Here is a 20,173-nt window from a genome sequence, read left to right on the forward strand (position 1 = left end):
TGCTTGTTAAAGTTTTATGGCAATCTTCTCAATTTATTTCATAGTTTAGGGTCAGAAATGATAAAGCCCAACATGCCCAAGGTACTGGTCACACTGGGGTTAAATATTGTAATAGTGCTTGTTAAGGTTTTACATATGTTATGGAAAGTTTCTCAGTATTTTCTTAACTCCTCAAACCTTACATAAGGATTGATCTTAGTAAGGGGCAGACATCAGATTCTGTTGGTTAAGAGTCAGGTACCTTAAATGGTTAGATTTTGTAATAGTGTTGGTTAAAGGTTTATGACACTCTTCTTTATATTTGACTTGTAATGTTTCTTAGCTCTGGTATCCCTTATACATCCACTTCTAACCCCAAACTCCTTTTCCTCTGTCCCCCCCCCCCTCCCCACCCAGTGCACACCCTACTTCCCTGTCCAAAAAACTTCATAGATTCCCTCATTCCCCACCCTGTTTCCACATACCCTCCTTATCCACAAAAAAAGAAAAACTATTTCAAACATTCCCCAGCCTATAACCTCATATTATACCCCCTTTCCAACCTTTTGGAATAGTCCTTCTGACAGCTTGTTGTTAATTGCTTTTGCAGTGCCAATCCCTGCTGTTAAATATGATTCTACATTTCCCGATAGAAATACAGTCCCCCCAGTTTTTGGACCTAAATTAGTCCCAATCCATAACTCTAGTTTACTGCCATGACAGTCCGTCCACAGATTCACAAGCAACGACTTTTTAAAATTGGCGTAATTGAAGTACTTCAGTCTTTCAGATAAGATTGATAGCACAATATTGATTTAATGGCATTCTGAAAAATATTTCTGAATAGAAAAAATTATTCTTGCGCTTGTTTTTGTGTAATACTCCAAATGTCATGTCATGAGCACTTCATATTACCTGAAGAAAGCCACCCACTGACCTATTTTATCGGCTTGTTTTTCTCAGTTGGTGACGTCACAGCTTTATTACCGGTACGTCACTATTTGCGCATTTCATTCGCCATCATGTACCGGTATTGGATAACAGTTAATGGGTAACACACACTCTCAGGCTAATTCTAAGTGTATTAGCACATTATTATTATGCCCCCCCCCCCCCCCCCCCCACCTTCGAAGAAGGAGGGGTATATTGTTTTGCAGCTGTCAGTCGGTCTGTCCGTAGACCAATCTGTTTTTGGATGATAACTCAAGAATGCTTGGGCCTAGGATCATGAAAGTTGATAGGGAGGTTGGTCATGACCAGCAGATGATCCCTATTGATTTTGAGGTCAGTAGGTCAAATGTCAAGGTCACATTGACCCAGAATAATTAAACAGTTTCCGGATGATAACTCAAGAACGCTTGGGCCTAGGATAATGAAAGTTGATAGGGAGGCAGATGACCCCTATTGATTTTGAGGTCAGTTGGTCAAATGTCAAGGTCACAATGACCTGGAACAGTTAAATGGTTTCCGGATGACAACTCAAGTACGCTTGGGTTTAGGATCATGAAAGTTGAAAGGGAGGTTAGTCATGACCAGCAATTGACCCCTATTTATTTTGTGGTCAGTAGGTCAAAGGTCAAGGTCACAGTGACCCAGAACAGTTAAACAGTTTTCAGATGATAACTCAAGAACGCTTGGTCCTAGGATCATGAAAATTGATAGGGAGGTTGGTCATGACCAGCAGATGACCCATTTTGATTTTGAGGTCAGTTGGCCAAAGGTCAAGGTCACAGTGATCCAGAACAATTAAATGGTTTCCGGATGATATCTCAAGAATGCTTGGGTTTAGGATCATGAAAGTTGATATGGAGGTTGGTCATGACCAAGAGATGACTCCATATTGATTTTGAGGTCAGTATCTTAAAGGTCAAGGTCACAGTGACCCAGAACAGTTAAACAGTTTCTGGACAATTACTTGAGAACCCTTGGGCCTAGACTCACGAAACTTAATAGGGAGGTTGGTCATGACTGGCAGATGACCCCTATTGATTTTGATGTCAGTAGGTCAGAGGTCAAGGTCACAGTGTCCCAAACAGTTAAACCATTTCTGGGTGATGACTCGAAAACACTTAGGCCTAAGATCATGAAAGTTGATAGGGAGGTTGGTTGTATTTTACAATGATCTAACACCAAATTACAATACTTGAAAGCAAAACATCTTAAGGAGAGATCTATTTACATCTAATCCCATGTGCTTGTGCTTTCATGAATACATTGGATAAAGTTTTGTAGACAAATCAAGCACGACTTTACACTGTGCTAAATGCTGTATGTTCTTGCATTTATTTACTAGCTGTTTTTAATCCCCCGCCGTGGTGGAGGGATTATAGGAATGGTCTGCGTCCGTCCGTCCTTCCGTCCGTAACAAAATCGTGTCCGGTCCATATCTCCTAAACCCCTTGAAGGATTTTCATGAAACTTGGGTCAAATGATCACCTCATCAAGACGATGTGCAGGACCCATGAGTCAGCCTTGTCGGTTCAAGGTCAAGGTCACAACTCAAGGTCAAAGGTTTGAGCCTGCCATTTTGTGTCCACTCTATATCTCATAAACCCCTTGAAGGAATTTTATAAAACTTTGGTCAAATGATCACCTCATCAAGACGATGTGCAGAACCCATGAGTCAGCCATGCCAGCTCAAGGTCAAGGTCACAACTTAGGGTCAAAGGTTTTGAGCCTTCCATTTTGTGTCCGCTCTATATCTTCTAAATTCCTTGAAGGATTTTCATGAAACGGGTCAAATGATCACCTCATCAAGACGATGTGCAGAACCCATGGGTCAGCCTTGTCGGCTCAAGGTCAAGGTCACAACTCAAGGTCAAAGGTTTGAGCCTTCCATTTTGTGTCCGCTCTATATCTCCTAAACCCCTTGAAGGAATTTTATCAAACTTGGGTCAAATGATCACCTCATCAAGACGATGTGCAGAACACATGAGTCAGTCATGCCGGCTCAAGGTCAAGGTCACAACTTAGGGACAAAGGTTTGAGCCTTCCATTTTGTGGTGTCCGCTCTATATCTCCTAAACTCCTGGAAGGATTTTCATCAAACTTGGGTCAAACAGTCACCTCATCAAGACGATGTGCAGAACTTATGAGTCGGCTCAAGGTCAAGGTCACAACTGAAGGTCAAACGTTTGAGCCTTCCATTTCGTGTCTGCTCTATATCTCCTAAACCCCTTGAAGGAATTTTATAAAACTTGGGTAAAATGATTACCTCATCAAAACGATATGCAGAAATTATGAGTCAACCATGCCAGCTCAAGGTCAAGGTCACAACTAAGGGTCGAAGGTTTGAGCCTTCCATTTTGTGTCCACTCTGTATCTCCTAAACCCCTTGAAGGATTTTCATCAAACTTGGGTCAAATGATCACCTCATCAAGAACTCATGAGTCAGCCATGTCAACTCAAGGTCAAGGTCACAACTGAAGGTCAAAGGTTTCAGCTCTGTATCTCCTAAACCCCTTGAAGGATTTTCATGAAACTCGGTTCAAATGATCACCTCATCAAGACGTTGTGCAGAATTCATGAGTCAGCCATGTCAGTTCAAGGTCAAAGTCACAGCTAAAATCAAAGGTTTACCCTTTCACTATCCATAGCAGTGGCAGGGGATTTAGCTGTCTTTCAGACTGCCTTGTTCCATAGGTTTTATGCAGAACATGCTAAACAATGTTTCTGTTCACAAGATAAATGTATGACCTACATCAAATTAGAATATTTCTTTCATTTTTACGTGGCTGAGTTGGACGTAATATCAGACTGGAATGAAATGAAAGTGAAAATTACGTCACGAGTTTGACTAGACCTAAATATGCCTTGGCTGCATTGAATACATTGTGATATAATGATCTTGACATCTACAGTCTACAAAATCAAAGGTTACCAATGTAAATAAATTATGTCTTTCACCTAGAAGAGCCTGGCATTTTATATTTTATTCAACTGGTTTACTAAATTCAGTATGAAAAGATTACACTCATGTAATATCCTCTTGTCATTGATAAATTTCAGGTTACTTCATAGGAATATTCTGCATGGTCGGGATTGCTAAATCATTTGGTATATTGCTGGTGCAATTTGTTGACTATTTTGACATTCCGGTTGCTATAGCAGCACTGATCATGGGTGTGTCAGGTGGAGTGTACACATTGGCAGGTATGACTTAATTCAAAGATTCTCATTTGGGGTATCTGTGGCCGAGTGGTTCAGGTACATTAAATCACTTGTCCTGCACCGCTATGGGCTCAAAAATCTACTTTGTATGTAGAATTGTTTCATGTTAGGAAGCTATCCGTTTGAGTTGCAGATGCTCTGTGGTTCAGTCTTGGTGACCACGTGTGCTTGAAATAGTTTCAAGAGGACATCAGTCTGTGGTTGCCTGCTGTGCTAAAGCTGGAAAGTCATGTCATGTAAAGTGTGTCTAAGCAATTTTTAAGCTATCAAAATGAAACAAAAGGTTAGATATTGGGAACTGTAATTTATACTATTTTATATATCTCCCTTAAACACAGCAGTGTTCTTTGCCTAAGAAAACCTATCCAAAATCACATAGAATAATTGCCTCCACGGTTGGTCAAGTACATCATTGAGTATTATTAGTAAAAGTACCATTTCTTAGTACTCGCCAGTACCATGTACTCGCGAAAAAATGTTGGTACTCATATGAGTACTGTGTATTTTTCTATAATATTCAGTACTCATAAGTATTTTCTTGAATGACCCATTTTATTTGGGAGGGTCAAAGGTCAAGGTCACGGCTTGTGATTGAAAATGGTTTTTGCTCCATAACTGAATAACCATAAGGCCTACAGCTGTCAAACTTTATAGGATGATTTAGTCAGTAGTTGATCCCTGTTGCTTCAGGGGTTGGTGGATCAAACATCAGAGTCACTGTCACCTTGAGAGTGAAACAGATTACAGATCATTTGCCTTTATGTTTTCAAAAAAAAAAGTATCTTCTTCATTACTGATGATATTCATTTGAAACATGTTATACTTGTTTATTGTGATAATGTTCAATTTTATGACAAATTGTGTAGCTGTGCAATATTTCCAGAATTTTGCCACTTTTTAAGTTAGAAAATTTGGTGAGAGTTTTAATGAAGTTCAATATCTTCTTCATCGCTTAAGGTATTCAATTGAAATTGGCTTACCCTGCCAATAGAGACAATGTACATAAGTGCAACAAGATGCGAAAATCAACTTGCAGTGTTTTCATAGTACCCAATGTAACTAAGAAATTTCAAAGTGTAAAATACTGTGATTTTAGCTGGACTACTTGAAATTTTTCAAATAGAAGAGCTTTTGTAATCACCCTTTCTTCAGCATCAGCGTCCACGTCACAAAGTTTAGATTAAAGTTTTGCATGTAAGCAGGTTTCTCAGTGCCTTTCAAGGGTGGATTCATTATTCTAGGGCCTTCATTTATAAAGAACAATTTTCTTTTGTGTTTTAGCTCCTGTTTGTGTTGCGGCTGGCCAACATTTTACACAGAGAAGAGTTGTAATGATAGGTGGCCTAATTGGAGCACTTGGTCTGTCTTTGAGTGGTTTCCTGTTTAGTATAGAATGGGTAATCTTCACTTTTGGAGCACTTTATGGTAAGTTGGAGCTTTTCGTTTATCCTTTAGTGATACACTGCTTAGTACTGCATTGTAGATAATGCTGACATGGCAAGTTGGAGAGCATTATGGTTTATTTTTGAGTGATACACTGCTTAGTAGGTAAAGTCTTTATGGCAAGTTGGAGCATATGGTTTATTTTTGAGTGATACACTGCTTAGTAGGTAAAGTCTTTATGGCAAGTTGGAGCATATGGTTTATTTTTGAGTGATACACTGCTTAGTAGGTAAAGTCTTTATGGCAAGTTGGAGCATATGGTTTATTTTTGAGTGATACACTGCTTAGTAGGTAAAGTCTTTATGGCAAGTTGGAGCATATGGTTTATTTTTGAGTTATACACTGCTTAGTAGGTAAAGTCTTTATGGCAAGTTGGAGCATATGGTTTATTTTTGAGTGATACACTGCTTAGTAGGTAAAGTCTTTATGGCAAGTTGGAGCATATGGTTTATCCTTGAGTGCTATACTGCTAAGAACATTGAGGGTAATCTGCCACCTAGTAACTAAGTAAAGACCTTGTGGTAAGTTGGTGGATAAAGTTTGTCTTTTGGTGGTCAGTTTCTTAGAATAAAGTGGGTTATATTCAATTTTTGAGGACTTTATACTAAATTGTAGAATGAAGTCTGGCCTTGAGTTGCCGATCAGTTTGCCCTTGACTGGTTTGTTGCTTTTAAAGAGTGGGAATCTTTATTTTTGGAGGACTTTACGCTATTGAAATTGCAGCATAAAGTTTGTGTTTGAGTGGCTGATCAGTTTGCTCTTGACTGGTTTGCAGCTTTTAAAGATTAGGTGATATTCATTTTTAAAAGAGCGGGGCGTATTATGTGAACATCTGTGGCGGGCGGTTGGGCAGTCAGCGTCCAAAAGCATGTCCACTCTCTATGTCTAACAGTTTTCAACCAGTCTTCAACAAACTTGGTGAGAATGTTTGTGGGCATAATATCTTGGAAAAGTTTGATAACCAGCCAAATCGCCCCAAGCACTCTTGGATTGTGGCCCTTGAAGTACACGAAATCTGCGAATTTAGCCTTGTCCGCTCTCTTAGTCGAACAGTTTTCATCCGATCTTCACCAAACTTGCTGACAATGTTTATGGGCATAATATCTCGGACAAGTTTGATAACCAGCAAATTCGCCCAAGACATTCTTGGATTTTTTTTTTTTTTTTTCAATTCATTCTTTATTGCATAATAAGGCCTCCGGCCCATACACAAGAGAAATACAGAACATATAACATCTAATTACATGTTTGAAGCAAAGGTCATTTACATTTACATAATAATATTATAAGGTACTTGTCAATTATGTATTATACAGTAAACACATGTCAGTATAGTTTTGTACCAAATACATGTTCAAGTAAAGTCTGAAACTAGCTTACTTCTTTCTTTAAAAGCATTATATATATACATTGCTAGGTTTCTGATAATTTCATCACTTTCTGTTGACATTAGATCATAAAAGTTTTGTATTGTAGCATTGTTAACAAAATGGTATGGAATGTATAATGACCGAATATTTGAATACAAAGGACATATAAGTACAAAATGAAATTCGTCTTCAATAACAGCTTCACAATATGGACAGTCACGATGTTCTCTATCTAAACCAATATGTCTACCTTTTTCAATCATGAGATTATGTGAAGAACTTCGAAAATTTGCCATACAGGATCGAAATTTTGCTATATCTACAACAGTAACATACTTCTCAACATTGTACAAAGGTTTTAAATGTATATAATGACAAAGTTTACTACTTTCATTGCATCTAGTCCTCCAGTTTTGAACATATTGGTCTTTCAACCTTTGTTCAAATTGAAACAGAAAATAGCGTGGGTTAGCGACTTCTTGGCATTCCCAAATATATCCAAACCCGTTAGTATATAAATATTGTTTTACATCTGTAGCCCAATTTATATAACCTAAATTATCATAACATAAAAGCATTTCATAGCACAATTTGATATATCTGTTTCTAGGCAAAGTAAGCAAACGCATCCAATATTTGATACAACGTTTAGCTGAATATATATACATGGGGAATCTACCAACGTCCCCAAGAACAGCATCGTTACATGCACTTCTGTTCACTTTAAGAAAGCGTTTACACGCATATACCTGTATTGATTCGACACATCGCATATGTTTTAGTCCCCATAGTTCTGAACCATATAGTAACACAGCCGCAACTTTTGTATCAAATATTTTAAAGAACGTTTTATAAGGTAAACATTGCAAATTTTGTAGAGAATTAAAAATATATATCAGAACTTTTTTCGCTTTAACCGACATAGCTTCAGCCATTTTGTACAATGACAGTCTGTTAGAAAAATATATGCCAACATAGGTAAAACCATTCACAGTATCTATTACGTTATTACCAAACAACCAGCGTTCTCTCCTCGCTAATCGTCCACCTTGCTTAAAGACCAGTACTTTTGTTTTAGAAATATTAACTGTAAGTTTACGTGAATACCAAAAGGTTTCTAAAATATTTAATTGCCTTTGTAACCCTACTACAATATCTGCTAAAAGAGCAATATCATCTGCGAACATAAGTAGGAATATTTCCATAGTATCAGGAAATAACTGGATGCCTCTAATATTGCTTTGACATAACAAAGTATCCAATTCGTTTATAAACATGGCAAACAAGATGGGACTCAAGTTTTTTTATAATTTATTTTTCAATCTTCATACATTTACAAAATATGATGACTTGGACAAATGTATTTAACAATAGATACAAAACATGTATTTTATGGTCATCTGATTAAACAAACATTTGTAGTAATGGATGTCAGAAGAAGACTTTTTCTATATATATATTTTTAGATGAAAAAAATTAGAGAACAAAACATCTAAGAGAGAAAAAAGTTAAAAAGAGTAGATATTATTGGATGTTTAGATCGTCTCCAAACTCATATAATTGTCTAAAAATTGTAATGGTTATTTATGCTACAATCATGTAAAAATCAATTTGTAGGCACACTGTCTAGAAAGTATCATTTTATTATATAGATGAAGAATAAAATATGTAAGATATTTTCTTTTTTTTTTTATTATTATTATAGCCAACAGCATCTACATTCATACCTCAAAACCAGACCATTTGATATTATGTTGGTTTATTTTGTCATTTGATAATGCAATTTCTTTTTCAAGTTTTATCCTGATTTTAAGATATGATATGAAACTGTCAAAACTGAGTGTTTGTTTTCTATTTTTGATTTGAAAAATGTAAGATTTCATTAGAAATATTATAAAGTTTATCACATTTTTTCGTTTTACGTTCCTTTCAGCGATACCAAAACTGACTACCTCTAAGCTAAATGTGTTTTGAGATTTTTCTTGTCAAGGTACATATGTAATTTGTTCCATAGTTGTTGTACACAGTTACATTCCCAAAACATATGTTCTAATGTTTCAACATGCATATTGCAGAAATAACATAAATTTGATTCTGTTAATTTGTATTTAAATAATGATTTGTTTGTTGGGAGAATTCTCATCAGATGTTTGTATTGAAAACTTCGTATTTTTGTATCTATTGTTGCTTTCTGTGTTTGCATGTATATGTTTGACCAACAAGAGGGTTCTCTGATATAATCGCTGACCATTTCATTTCCGACTTAATTATTGGTTTTGGTCTGTTTCTTCTTTGCGTGTCGTAAAGTAGTTTATTTGGTTCTTTTGTCTTTCTTAATTTATCTATAAGTAATTCATTTCGTGCATAAGATATATTCTCTTGCTTAAGCACCTGTTTAACAGTTTGTGGAATGCTTGCTATAAGATTGTAGTACTTCAAGAATTGATTGTTTTCTATATTATATAAAAATTTAAATTCGTCAAAAGTATAGAAAGCTTTTGTTCTGTAATCAAATAAATGTTCCAAATGCTTTATTCCCTTTTCGTACCAGTCTTTATAGAAAAATGTTTTATTTTCAAGTTTTATGCTTGTGTTATTCCATATTACCTGTTTACTTATGCTCTTATTGTTGTCCTGTGTATTAATATTTACCCAAGCTATCAATAAATCTTTCAATAAAAATGTTGGATTTACATATAGTTTCAATTTCTTTCTGAGAATAATTACATTCAAATAAAAGTTCTCCTCCAACATTAGATAATAATGTACTATAAAAGATCTTCCATTGTCCTTGGTTACTTTTATCTATTATCCTTCTGATCCAACAAGCTTTTATAGCATTTATGAAGTGATCTAGATTTATCATTTTTATACCACCCATTTTGTAGTCCAGTATAATAATCTCCCTATTAATTTTATCTGGTTTATTATCCCACAAGAATTTAAACAATTGTGTTTTAATCTCTTTCATTACTTCATTTGATGGTTTGGTAACACTGTAAGAGGGTAAATTAGTTTTGGTAAAGCTAATGATTTTATAACAGTTACTTTTCCAAGTAGTGTTAGTTTTCTATGTTCCCATTGTTTTAAACAGTTAGTAAAATTTTGAATCTTGGGTATCAGGTTTAACGTTATGCTGTCTTTTTATCATTTGTAAATATCATTCCTAATGTTTGAGCTGACTCGGATGTCCAATTAAACATTTTATCTTTACAGTACTGGAGGTTTGTATCTTTTAATGATCCTATCCTTAGTATGTTAGTTTTGTTGATATTAAGTTTCAATCCAGATATACACTCGAAGTTCGATATAACATCTATTAGTTGTTCAAATGAATGTTTTGCACCATTATTGATAAAGGTTGCATCATCTGCAAACAGGGATTGTTTTATTTCAACATTATTAACTGTTATGCCTTTTATGATCTCATCAGTCTCGATATAATTTGAGAGGATTTCAATGCAAATAATAAATAAGGAAGAGGAAAGAGGACAGCCTTGTCTCACTCCACGTAGTATTGAAAAGGGTTTTGATAGATAGCCATTATTTATTACCATACTGGTTATATCATTATAAAATAATTTTACCCACTGTATAAGAGAATCACCAAAATTGAAGTGTTTTAAACATGGGACTCAAGTTACACCCCTGACGTAGTCCAACAGGGCAAGAAAATATACTGGTAAAACCTTGTTGTGTTCTAACACATGCTTTAACAGACACATAAATGGATTGTATAGCCTTGTATAAATGACCTTGAACACCATTGTTTTTCAAAATATCATACAATACTGACCGGTCAACCGAATCAAAGGCTTTCTGAATGTCAATGAAAGCTACGTATATCGATTTTCCTTTTACACTTAAATATTTGTTAACAATAGAATACAGTATAAAGGCGTTATCAACTGTACAATAACCAGCTCTAAATCCAGCTTGACATTCTGATATTCTACTATATGCTTCTACATAGAAAGTTAACCTTTTGGTAATTATTGATATGTAGACTTTACTTAAAATATCTAACAAAGCAATACCCCTGTAGTTATTTGGATTGCTAACACTTCCCTTCTTATGCAGCGGAATAATTATTGACTTGGCCCACTCATCTGGAAATTCACCTTTTGTAAATAATCTGTTGAACAATTTTCGTATAAAAGGTAATAATACATTTACACCATAAACTATATGCTGTGGAATAAGGTTACCACCAGATGCCTTGTGTATATTTAAAGACTTTACAGTATTTACAATCTAGTCATCTGTTATACTAGAATTAAACACTAAGTCCTCGATCTCATCGATACTTATATTCATATCAATATCTCTTTCGTCCTGTTCATAATCAATATTGTCATCAGCAACATTCGCTGCAAACAAGTTGCTAAAATGTTCAAACCAGCTGTTCAAAGATATATTTGGTTGCGACTTGGGTTTATCTGTCAATTTCTTCAACTCACGCCAAAACATCTTTGAATTATTTACAACAGATTCTATTTTAGACACATATTTTTTCTTATATAAGTAACGTTTCCGTCTACACATATTTTTATAAACATGTTTGCTATTTATATAGTCGTTCAAATTATTTTCACATCGGCTGGACGGAAACTTGTTTAAGCTTTTCTACTCTGTAATTTTGCAGCTTTACAATCACTGTCAAACCATAGTTTATTTTCTTTACGAATAATCGGCCTTCTTAATTTTTGAAATCTAGCACTGCTATCTACTATAGCCGTTTCCAATTCGCCTACAATAACGTTTATATCAATATTACTGTCGTCTAGCATGTTATCTATCGGATTGAAAAAACCATTCAGTATATTTTCCGATAAACATTGTAAGTACTCCTTACAATTGTCATCATTTAGATTGTAACCCAAGTGCAGATTCTCGTCAATGGTCAAGGGTGTGTCACCATGACTTAATTTCAAACTTAGACTTATAGGCATATGACAACTCTCCGTGTTCGGTGAAATCTGGAACTGTTGAATGAGGTCAAACAAGCATTTAGATGTTATAAAATAGTCAATAGTACTACAACCATTACTATTAACGAAGGTATAGCCATTACTCTCTGGATGCACACCAAAACGACCGTTTGCTATAATACAGGAATACACTTTACAAAATTCTATAAGCTCATGACCGAATTTATTCATCTTGGTGTCAGACGAAGACCTTGCAATAACTACCTCACTGTCAATAATATCTCTAAATTCCGTTAATTCTGGTATATTGACAGAACATGTAACATAGTCTAGAGCGTTAGAAGTTCGGGCATTAAAGTCACCATTTAACAACAATTCTGTATCAAGTAATTGATTTGTAATAATACAATCCTCCAGTTCTTGTAACCCCGTCGTATCCTTATTATCATAAAACGGAGAATTTTCTGGTGGTATATACAATGAAACATATAGAACATCTCTATCTGTGGTCAGTAATGTTTTATCAAACAATAGCATAACACCAAAAGTAAACCATTCACATACACGTGTCACAAAAGATGTCATATCACTTTTAATTAAGACAGTAACACCGCTAATATGCCTTCCACCAGCATTTGATTTTTTAGCACTACAGGAATACACGTTATATTCAGGAAAATATTGTTCACAATAATCTGATTCCAGCTCCCATGTTTCTTGAATACCAATGATGTCATGACTTTTCAAAAAATCCAATATGTCAAAATTATTTAACTTTGATTTAAAACCTTCTGTATTCCATGTCAATAAATTAAGTGTATCTCCTGTATGTATTGGGCTTTGACCTTTATCCTATTTTTTGGTGTGATTGACCTCCAAAGAGACCGACTCCATGGCTTCAACATCAGGTTCGCCGCTATTACCACCTTGCCTGTTACGTACTACACACCTGAAAGTTCTAGTTTCTCCATTATAATCTTCATCCTTAGAAACCGGTTTATAAGTATGCAGATTTCCACCTTTGAAATACCCACGTAAGCCCTTTCGTTTTAGCTCTTTCAATTGTTGTTGCTGAATGTAGGACAAATCATTAGAAATACGGATGCCATTTCTCCTAAGACTATCTCAATATTTAAAGAGTTTAAATTTATCTTCACTACATGCAAACTGTGCAATTACCATCCTTGCACTTTCTCCATCTTTTTCACCAATGCGTTTAACATATTTTATAGTGTCAGTATCGAAATTTTCGACTTCCTCCGCAATACCCAGTACTTTTTCCTCAACTATGGCCTTCAATGGCCTATCATCTGTTTTTATCTCGTCAAGTCCAAATATTCGCAAAGAGCCTATCAATCTATCTGATTCAATAATATTTAATTGGTGTTCAATATTATTTAACCGAATTTCACGCAAATCATCAGCTAATGAGAGGGAAGCCGTATCACTCTGTAATATTTCTTGATTGTGGTCCAAATACTCTAATTTACCCTCCATACCTCGTAGCCTATCTTCGACACGTTTCTGTTCAGATTCAACAGCTATAACTTTTGATCTAATTGAGCTCATTTCAGATTTCAAACTTATCAATTCAGTTTTAACACTCTGGACTTCATTTTTGACTCCTCGAATTCCATCTTTCGTTTCCGATATAGCTTTCAAAATTTTTTGTGTATTTTCGTCACTGATAATACTTCCAGTTTCTGGTCCAGGGTTGGATTCAACATCTGACGCCAGTACAAGCAATCGTTAGAATATGATCCATACAGAACACCATACTGAGAACACCCACATAAAGAGGTAGTTCCTGGTGATATATTTGATGCCCTGTCACAGCCTTCACAAACATTCATTGATATAACTGCATATTTATCTAAAACGTATCTATGGCCACATATCACTCTGTACAGTACAAGCATACTAAACAAGCAGTAAAGATTACACGCTAAACTTCTCCAATGGATGTCTGTCCCAGAAATGTTTGCAGAATATTTGCCATATTTTTGACGCCTAGTATGCTTTCTGACGCGTAGAGCATATATACCAATCCTGGCACGATATAAAGAGACATCAATTCCCATAACGGCGGTCAATTGAGTGTATATATTGTAATATATTGTTACTAGTTCCGCTTAGCTTATAATTTTGACCCTCCTACGCTTCCGTAGAATAAATCATCAATACTGACCCAGGTAGATTATCGCTCTGTTCATACACAATAGAGATCTTCAATACAGTCGATGTACAGGTAAATCAATTATGTAACGGCTGAGTGAGCTCGATAAATCTGACCAATTTTGCCAGTTATGCAAAAACAAATATCTTCTCTTTGCAGGAAATACAAATATCACTCACTTGAAATGCTTTATCCATTTTATAGTCCAACTAAAATCCTACACACTGATATAAATCATATATCTGAAAGTGTCCAAAAAACAGTTTTATCGTCAATATTAACGGAGCCATATAAACGTGTACTAGACCCTGCACTTCACACCTATTAACCTTGGCCCTTGAATTAGGCCAAGTTCAGACGGGCGTATTTTGTGACAGTCTGGCACTCTTATTGGAGACTGTACTAAGTTGCAACATATAGTTTTGTCTTAAAGTGGTCTACGTAACTTATTGTAGTGTGTTTATTTCACTCTTCTAAACTTTGGCATCTGATCAGTTTTATAACGTTGGAGCCAGGAATCGACTTTTTCACCTGGATTGACAGTTTTCTATTGATAAAACATGCATTTTATCCAAGTCATAAGTGGTTTATATGTCTTAAATATGCATAACAGTAAAAGATGATTTTTTCTTTGATAATGTAGGGTTTGTTTTTGTTTTTGTAAGGAAGTAGTCCTGTATATTCCATTTATTTGATTTCAGGGTTTGGTAATGCCTGTCTCTTTGGTAATGGACTGGTTATAATAGGACAATATTTCAACAAGAGGCGTGGTCTTGCTAATGGCCTGTCACTGTCAGGGGCAAGTCTAGGACAGTTTGCAATCCCTCCATTATTACAGTTCCTGCTGGACACGTACTCTCTAAAGGTAGCGATATATTCCCAGTATTTCAACATTTATATTCCTTCCCATATAAGTATATACAGCAATAATGTTTCATAAACTATGAATGATACTGACCACAAAGTCTAAGCATTTTGAGGAAACAACAGTTGGGGAGCCTCTGTGGCGGAGCAGTTCAGTAACGTCCAATCTCATGCTCCTCACTGTTGTTTTTGTATAATAAAATACACTTGTATATAATTCAATTAAGGAAACTGTTTTGAAAGAGCATGAAATTTCCCATTAAATAAAAAAAGCTTCTTTCCAAGGTTATGAAAGAAAGCTTAAAGACATTTTCATTTGTCAACTTCAAGATAGTTCTCAGATTCGGTCAATAGGATGCTTTAGTTTGGAGTCTGGTTTCTTAGAATCAGTTTGTCCAGTCTGTCACCTGTCCATCTTCCCAAAACATTCCAGACAATAACTTTAATTCCACTGAAGGGAATTTAAGTGTTAGATGACGAAGTGAGGAAGTGAAAAACAAAAGTAATATAATATGAATTATTTCCCTTTTTATACTGACCTTTAATTTTTAGCTCACCTGAGCCAAAGGCTCAGGGTGAGCTATTGTGATCACTCACCGTCCGGCGTCTGGCGTCCGTAAACTTTTACAATAAACGACATCTCCTCATAAACCGCTAGGCCAATTTCATCCAAACTGCACAGGAATGTTCCTTGGGGGAAGCTCTACAAAAATTATTCAAAGAATTTAATTCCAAGCAGAACTCTGGTTGCCATGGCAACCGAAAGGAAAAACTTTAAAAATATTCTTCTCAAAAACCAGAAGCCCTAGAGCTTAGATATTTAGTGTGAAGCATTGCCTAGTGGACCTATACCAAATTTGTTCAAATCATGACCCCGGGGTCAAAATTGACCCGGCCCGAGGGGGCATATGATTTTACATAGGAAAATCTTGAAAAATCTTCTTCTCAAAAACCAGAAGCCCTAGAGCTTAGATATTTGACATGTAGCATTGCCTAGTGGACCTCTACTAAAGTTGTTCAAATCATGACCCCGGGGTCACTTGATTTTACATGGATTTCTATAAGAAAATCTTCAAATTTTTTTAAAAAATAAACCAGAAGGCCTAGAGCTTAGATATTTGATATGTAGCTTTGCCTAGTGGACCTCTACAGAATTTGTTCCAATCTTGCCCCCCCGGGTCAAATTGACACAGCCCCAGGGGTTACTTGATTGTATTGCCTAGTAGACTTCTACAAACTTTATTCAAATCATGACCCCTGGGGTAAAATTGACCCCGCCCTAGCGTTAACTTAATTGTACATCGGAAAATCTTCAAAAAATTTCTAAAAATAAACCAGAAGGCCTAGAGCTTAGATATATGACATGTAGCACTGCCTAGAGGACCTCTACAAAATTTGTTCAAATCATGACCCCCGGCATCAAATTGGCCCCGCTCCAGGGGTTACTTGATTGTACATAGGAAAATCTTCAAAAAAATGTCTAGAAATAAACTAGAAGGCCTAGAGCTTAGATATTTGGTGTGTAGCATTGCCTAGTAGATCTCTACCAAGTTTGTTCAAATCATGACCCCGGGGTCAAGCTTAAATGCAAATCTTCATAGCAACCATTTAACCAGGTGAGCGATATAGGGCCATCATGGCCCTCTTGTTATTTATGTCTCCCCCATACATGGTGGAGACATATTTTTTTTGCCGTTGCCATCCGTCTGTCCGTCCGCATTAAGCTTGTCTGGCTTTCACTGGTCAAACTGCTGTCCAGATTTCGACGAAACTTCAAAGAAGTGATGGGTACCAATCCTAGTTGTGCATATCGCTGGCATTATTATTATTATTATTATTATTTACCAGGTTTTTATAGCGCTCTTCTCATCTATAAAATAAACATTCAAAAATGCTGTACAAACTACATATCACAGAATGATATGGACACACAATACAATATTTAAAAATATAATCGACTGTTACATTAAAAGGTAGTTAGCTAGGATCAGGTTTGACTCAACATATTAATTATACTAGATATTTTAAAGAACAATAAACAACAGTAAATAACTTCTATTACACAGTCACACAACAGCTTGTTTTCCAGTGCAAAGCCATTTTCAATAAACCTTGAAGAAAAAGTGTGTTTTTAATCATCTTTTGAAAGCATCCAAACTTTTAGCGTCTCTAATGGTAGCCGGAAGAGTATTCCATAACTTTGGTGCAGCTGATGAAAAACTACGATCACCGTACCTCACAGTTTTGCTTTTTGGAACATCAAGTTGTTTTGATTTAAATATTACCGTAGATTCCCAAGTATAATGCGCACCTGTGTATAACACCCCCAATTTTAGCCCAAAATCCTGGGGGAAAAAAAACATTTTTGGTCAATTTTTAGGCGGATGGAAAACAAAAGTAGAGTTTACATCGACTTTAATTAACTATTATAGAATAAATAAATAGCAGCTGATTCAATATTTCAGAATGGTATCTTTCAAAATGACTTGAGCTTCTCAGTTCAAACCTATAATAAAAGGTGTGATAGTCTTCTTGTTATGATCAATAGCCAGTAATTACCAGCAGTTAGCATGTCACCTTGTGTCAATTTTGTTGTTCACAGTTTGATCTCGGTTAAAGATAATACTTGATCTTTAATTAGTATCATAATTTTTGTGATTTATTAATATTTCTTTCATCAAAATACTTATAAATTTATATGAAATTAATTTTGTTTGAAAGAAAAATAAAGCATTCGATCTTTTAATGAACGTAACAGCAATCTTAGTTTTAGCGGTGACAGTTAGCGCGGAGAGTAGTTTCCCTTTACCAAAATGGCGCACATCAAAACAAAACTTGTTTTGAAGTTTGAAAATCGTCTGTACCTGTGTATAATGTGCACCCACGATTCGGGGATGGTTCCTGGGGTCAAAAAACTGAGCATTATACATGGGTATCTACAGTATTTTGTTCTTGTATCTCAAATTTCTTGCAGGCTGATAGAGTTCTAGCAAGTCTTTAACATAGATCGTTGATTGGTCATGCAATGCTTTGTATGTGTGAACTAGAATCTTAAAGTCCACTCTGTGAGTAACTGGTATCCAATGCAGTTTTTTTAAGACTAGCATATTCTGCTTCGCTGTACAAAATGGCCGCCAGAGCTAAAAATAGAAAAATCTTGTACGGCTTTCACAGGTCAAACTGCTGGCTGGACTTTAACAAAACTTCATAGGAGTGATCAGTACCAAGCCTAGTTGTGCATATCGCCAACATGTTCCGCTTTGCTGCACAAAATGGCAGCCAGAGTTAAAAATAGAAAAATCTTGTCTGTCTTTCACAGGTCCAACTGCTGGCTGGATTTCAGTGATACATCACAGGAATGATCAATACCAAGCCTAGTTGTGCATATCGCTGGCATGTTCCGCTTCACAGCACAAAATGACTGCCAGAGCTAAAAATAGAAAAATCGTGTCCGGCTTTAACAGGTCAAACTGCTGGCCGGATTTCGACGAAACTTTATAGGAGTGATGAGTACCAAGCCTAGTTATGCATATCGCTGATATGTTCCGCTTCGCTGCACAAAATGGCCGCCAGAGATTAAGTGAAAAAATCTTGTCCTGCTTACACAGGTCAAACTACTGGCTGGACGAAACATCATAGGATTGATCAGTACCAAGCCTAGTTGTGCATAATGCCGGCACAGTCCACTTTACTGCACAAAATGGCTGCCAGAGGTAAAGATAGAAAAATCTTGTCCGGCTTTCACAGTTCAAATTGCTGGCTGGATTTCGAAGAAACTTCACAGGAGTGATCAGTACTAAGCCTAGTTGTGCATATTGTTGGCTTCACTGCACAAAATGGTGACCAGAGCTAAAAATAGAAAACTTGTCCGGCTTTCACAGGTCAAACTGCTGGTCGGATTTTGAAGAAACTTCACAAGAGTGATCAGTACCAAGCCTAGTTGTGCATTCACCGACCATTCCGCTTCGCTGCACAAAATGGCTGCCAGAGCTAAAGGTATACATAGGGGGAGACATATGTTTTTGTGAATAAAACACCTTCTAGTTTTTGTCTGGTCTGAAGGGATGTTAATGAAATTTTATAGAATAATCAAATAAAAGAGAAAGAGAAGTAACCCTTTCTTTGAATATTTATAAAATCATTTTGCTTTTTCTGTCTAGTAATTTCAGCATATTTTAAATGTAAGTCTGTATTTAGCAGTTCTTTAGGCAAAGTTTATGATGTTTTATATTTTAGCATGGATTTGAACCACCTTTAACAATGGCTGTAATTTTATTCAGTCCCTTAATAAATCTATTAAATTTTTAGGGTACCCTGATTATCATTGGAGGCATGTATCTTAATGTGATAATGTGTGGAGCGTTATTTAGGCCAACATCGTTCTACAGCAAACGTCATACTATAGTAGACAGTAGCAAAGAACAGGAGAAACTTTTGAATAAACAAGAAGACTGGAAGGCAAACCAGATTGTAAAACCAGCAGAGCCTAAAGACGAAGAAGCTGCAGAATACCATTTGAAAAGTTCTGGCGAGGGTTTGTTCGAGACTGTGAGGTATCGGGCTTCTAGCACAGGAAGTGTTGTCATAGGAAGTGTAGACAGTCTGCATTCTTTAGCACTTGATACAGATAACCAGTCTAAAAATAAAATGGCTGACAATGAGGAAAACAATTCTAAAAATAAATGTATACAGTTTCTCTCAGGATTATTAGATTTCAGTGTTTTGAGAAGTTTTGTAGTTATCTTATTTATACTAGTAAGTTTTTTGTTATTTTTCGGGCATTTTAATTTTATTTTGTTTATGCCTCCCACCGCAGGAAGTAGAGGTGTTTCAAAATATGATACAGCATATCTTGTCTCAATTACTGGTATATGTGATCTCTTTGGGCGTGTCTTAGTGGGTGTGGCTGGTGATCTGCAGTTTATTGCTAGGTACAAACTTATGGGATTAGCAACTTTATTGTGTGGATTTTCTATTTTTGGATTCAACTTAGCACAGGAGTATTGGCTGATGGCTGTGTTTGTTGGTTGCTATGGATTCCTAGGTGGTTGCTATGTGTCAATCAATGCACCAGTGTTAATAGATCTTGTTGGACTTAAGTTGATGCCAAAAGTTCTAGGACTTGTGGTGTTTATACAAGGTCTTGGAGCTGCTGTTGGACAACCAGTTTTGGGTAAGTCTCTCACATTCCATGTTCTGTATTCATCCATGCTTTAAGTCTCAAATTTAGACTTTGACTT

General features: G+C 36.0%; 1 protein-coding gene across 1 annotated transcript in view; it reads left to right on the forward strand.

Moving 5' to 3' along the window:
• The window catches only part of LOC123554017 (monocarboxylate transporter 7-like), a 40,568-nt gene that overhangs the window by 1,121 nt on the left and 19,274 nt on the right, over positions 1-20,173 (forward strand). The window contains exons 2-5 of the mRNA XM_045343833.2: positions 3,988-4,131; positions 5,431-5,574; positions 14,771-14,934; positions 19,242-20,106. Coding sequence (XP_045199768.2) covers positions 3,988-4,131; positions 5,431-5,574; positions 14,771-14,934; positions 19,242-20,106 — 1,317 coding nt within the window. The remainder of the gene's footprint in view (positions 1-3,987; positions 4,132-5,430; positions 5,575-14,770; positions 14,935-19,241; positions 20,107-20,173) is intronic.

The sequence above is a fragment of the Mercenaria mercenaria genome, chromosome 7 (genome assembly GCF_021730395.1).
Source record: "Mercenaria mercenaria strain notata chromosome 7, MADL_Memer_1, whole genome shotgun sequence".
Classification (NCBI taxonomy): Eukaryota; Metazoa; Mollusca; class Bivalvia; order Venerida; family Veneridae; genus Mercenaria; species Mercenaria mercenaria.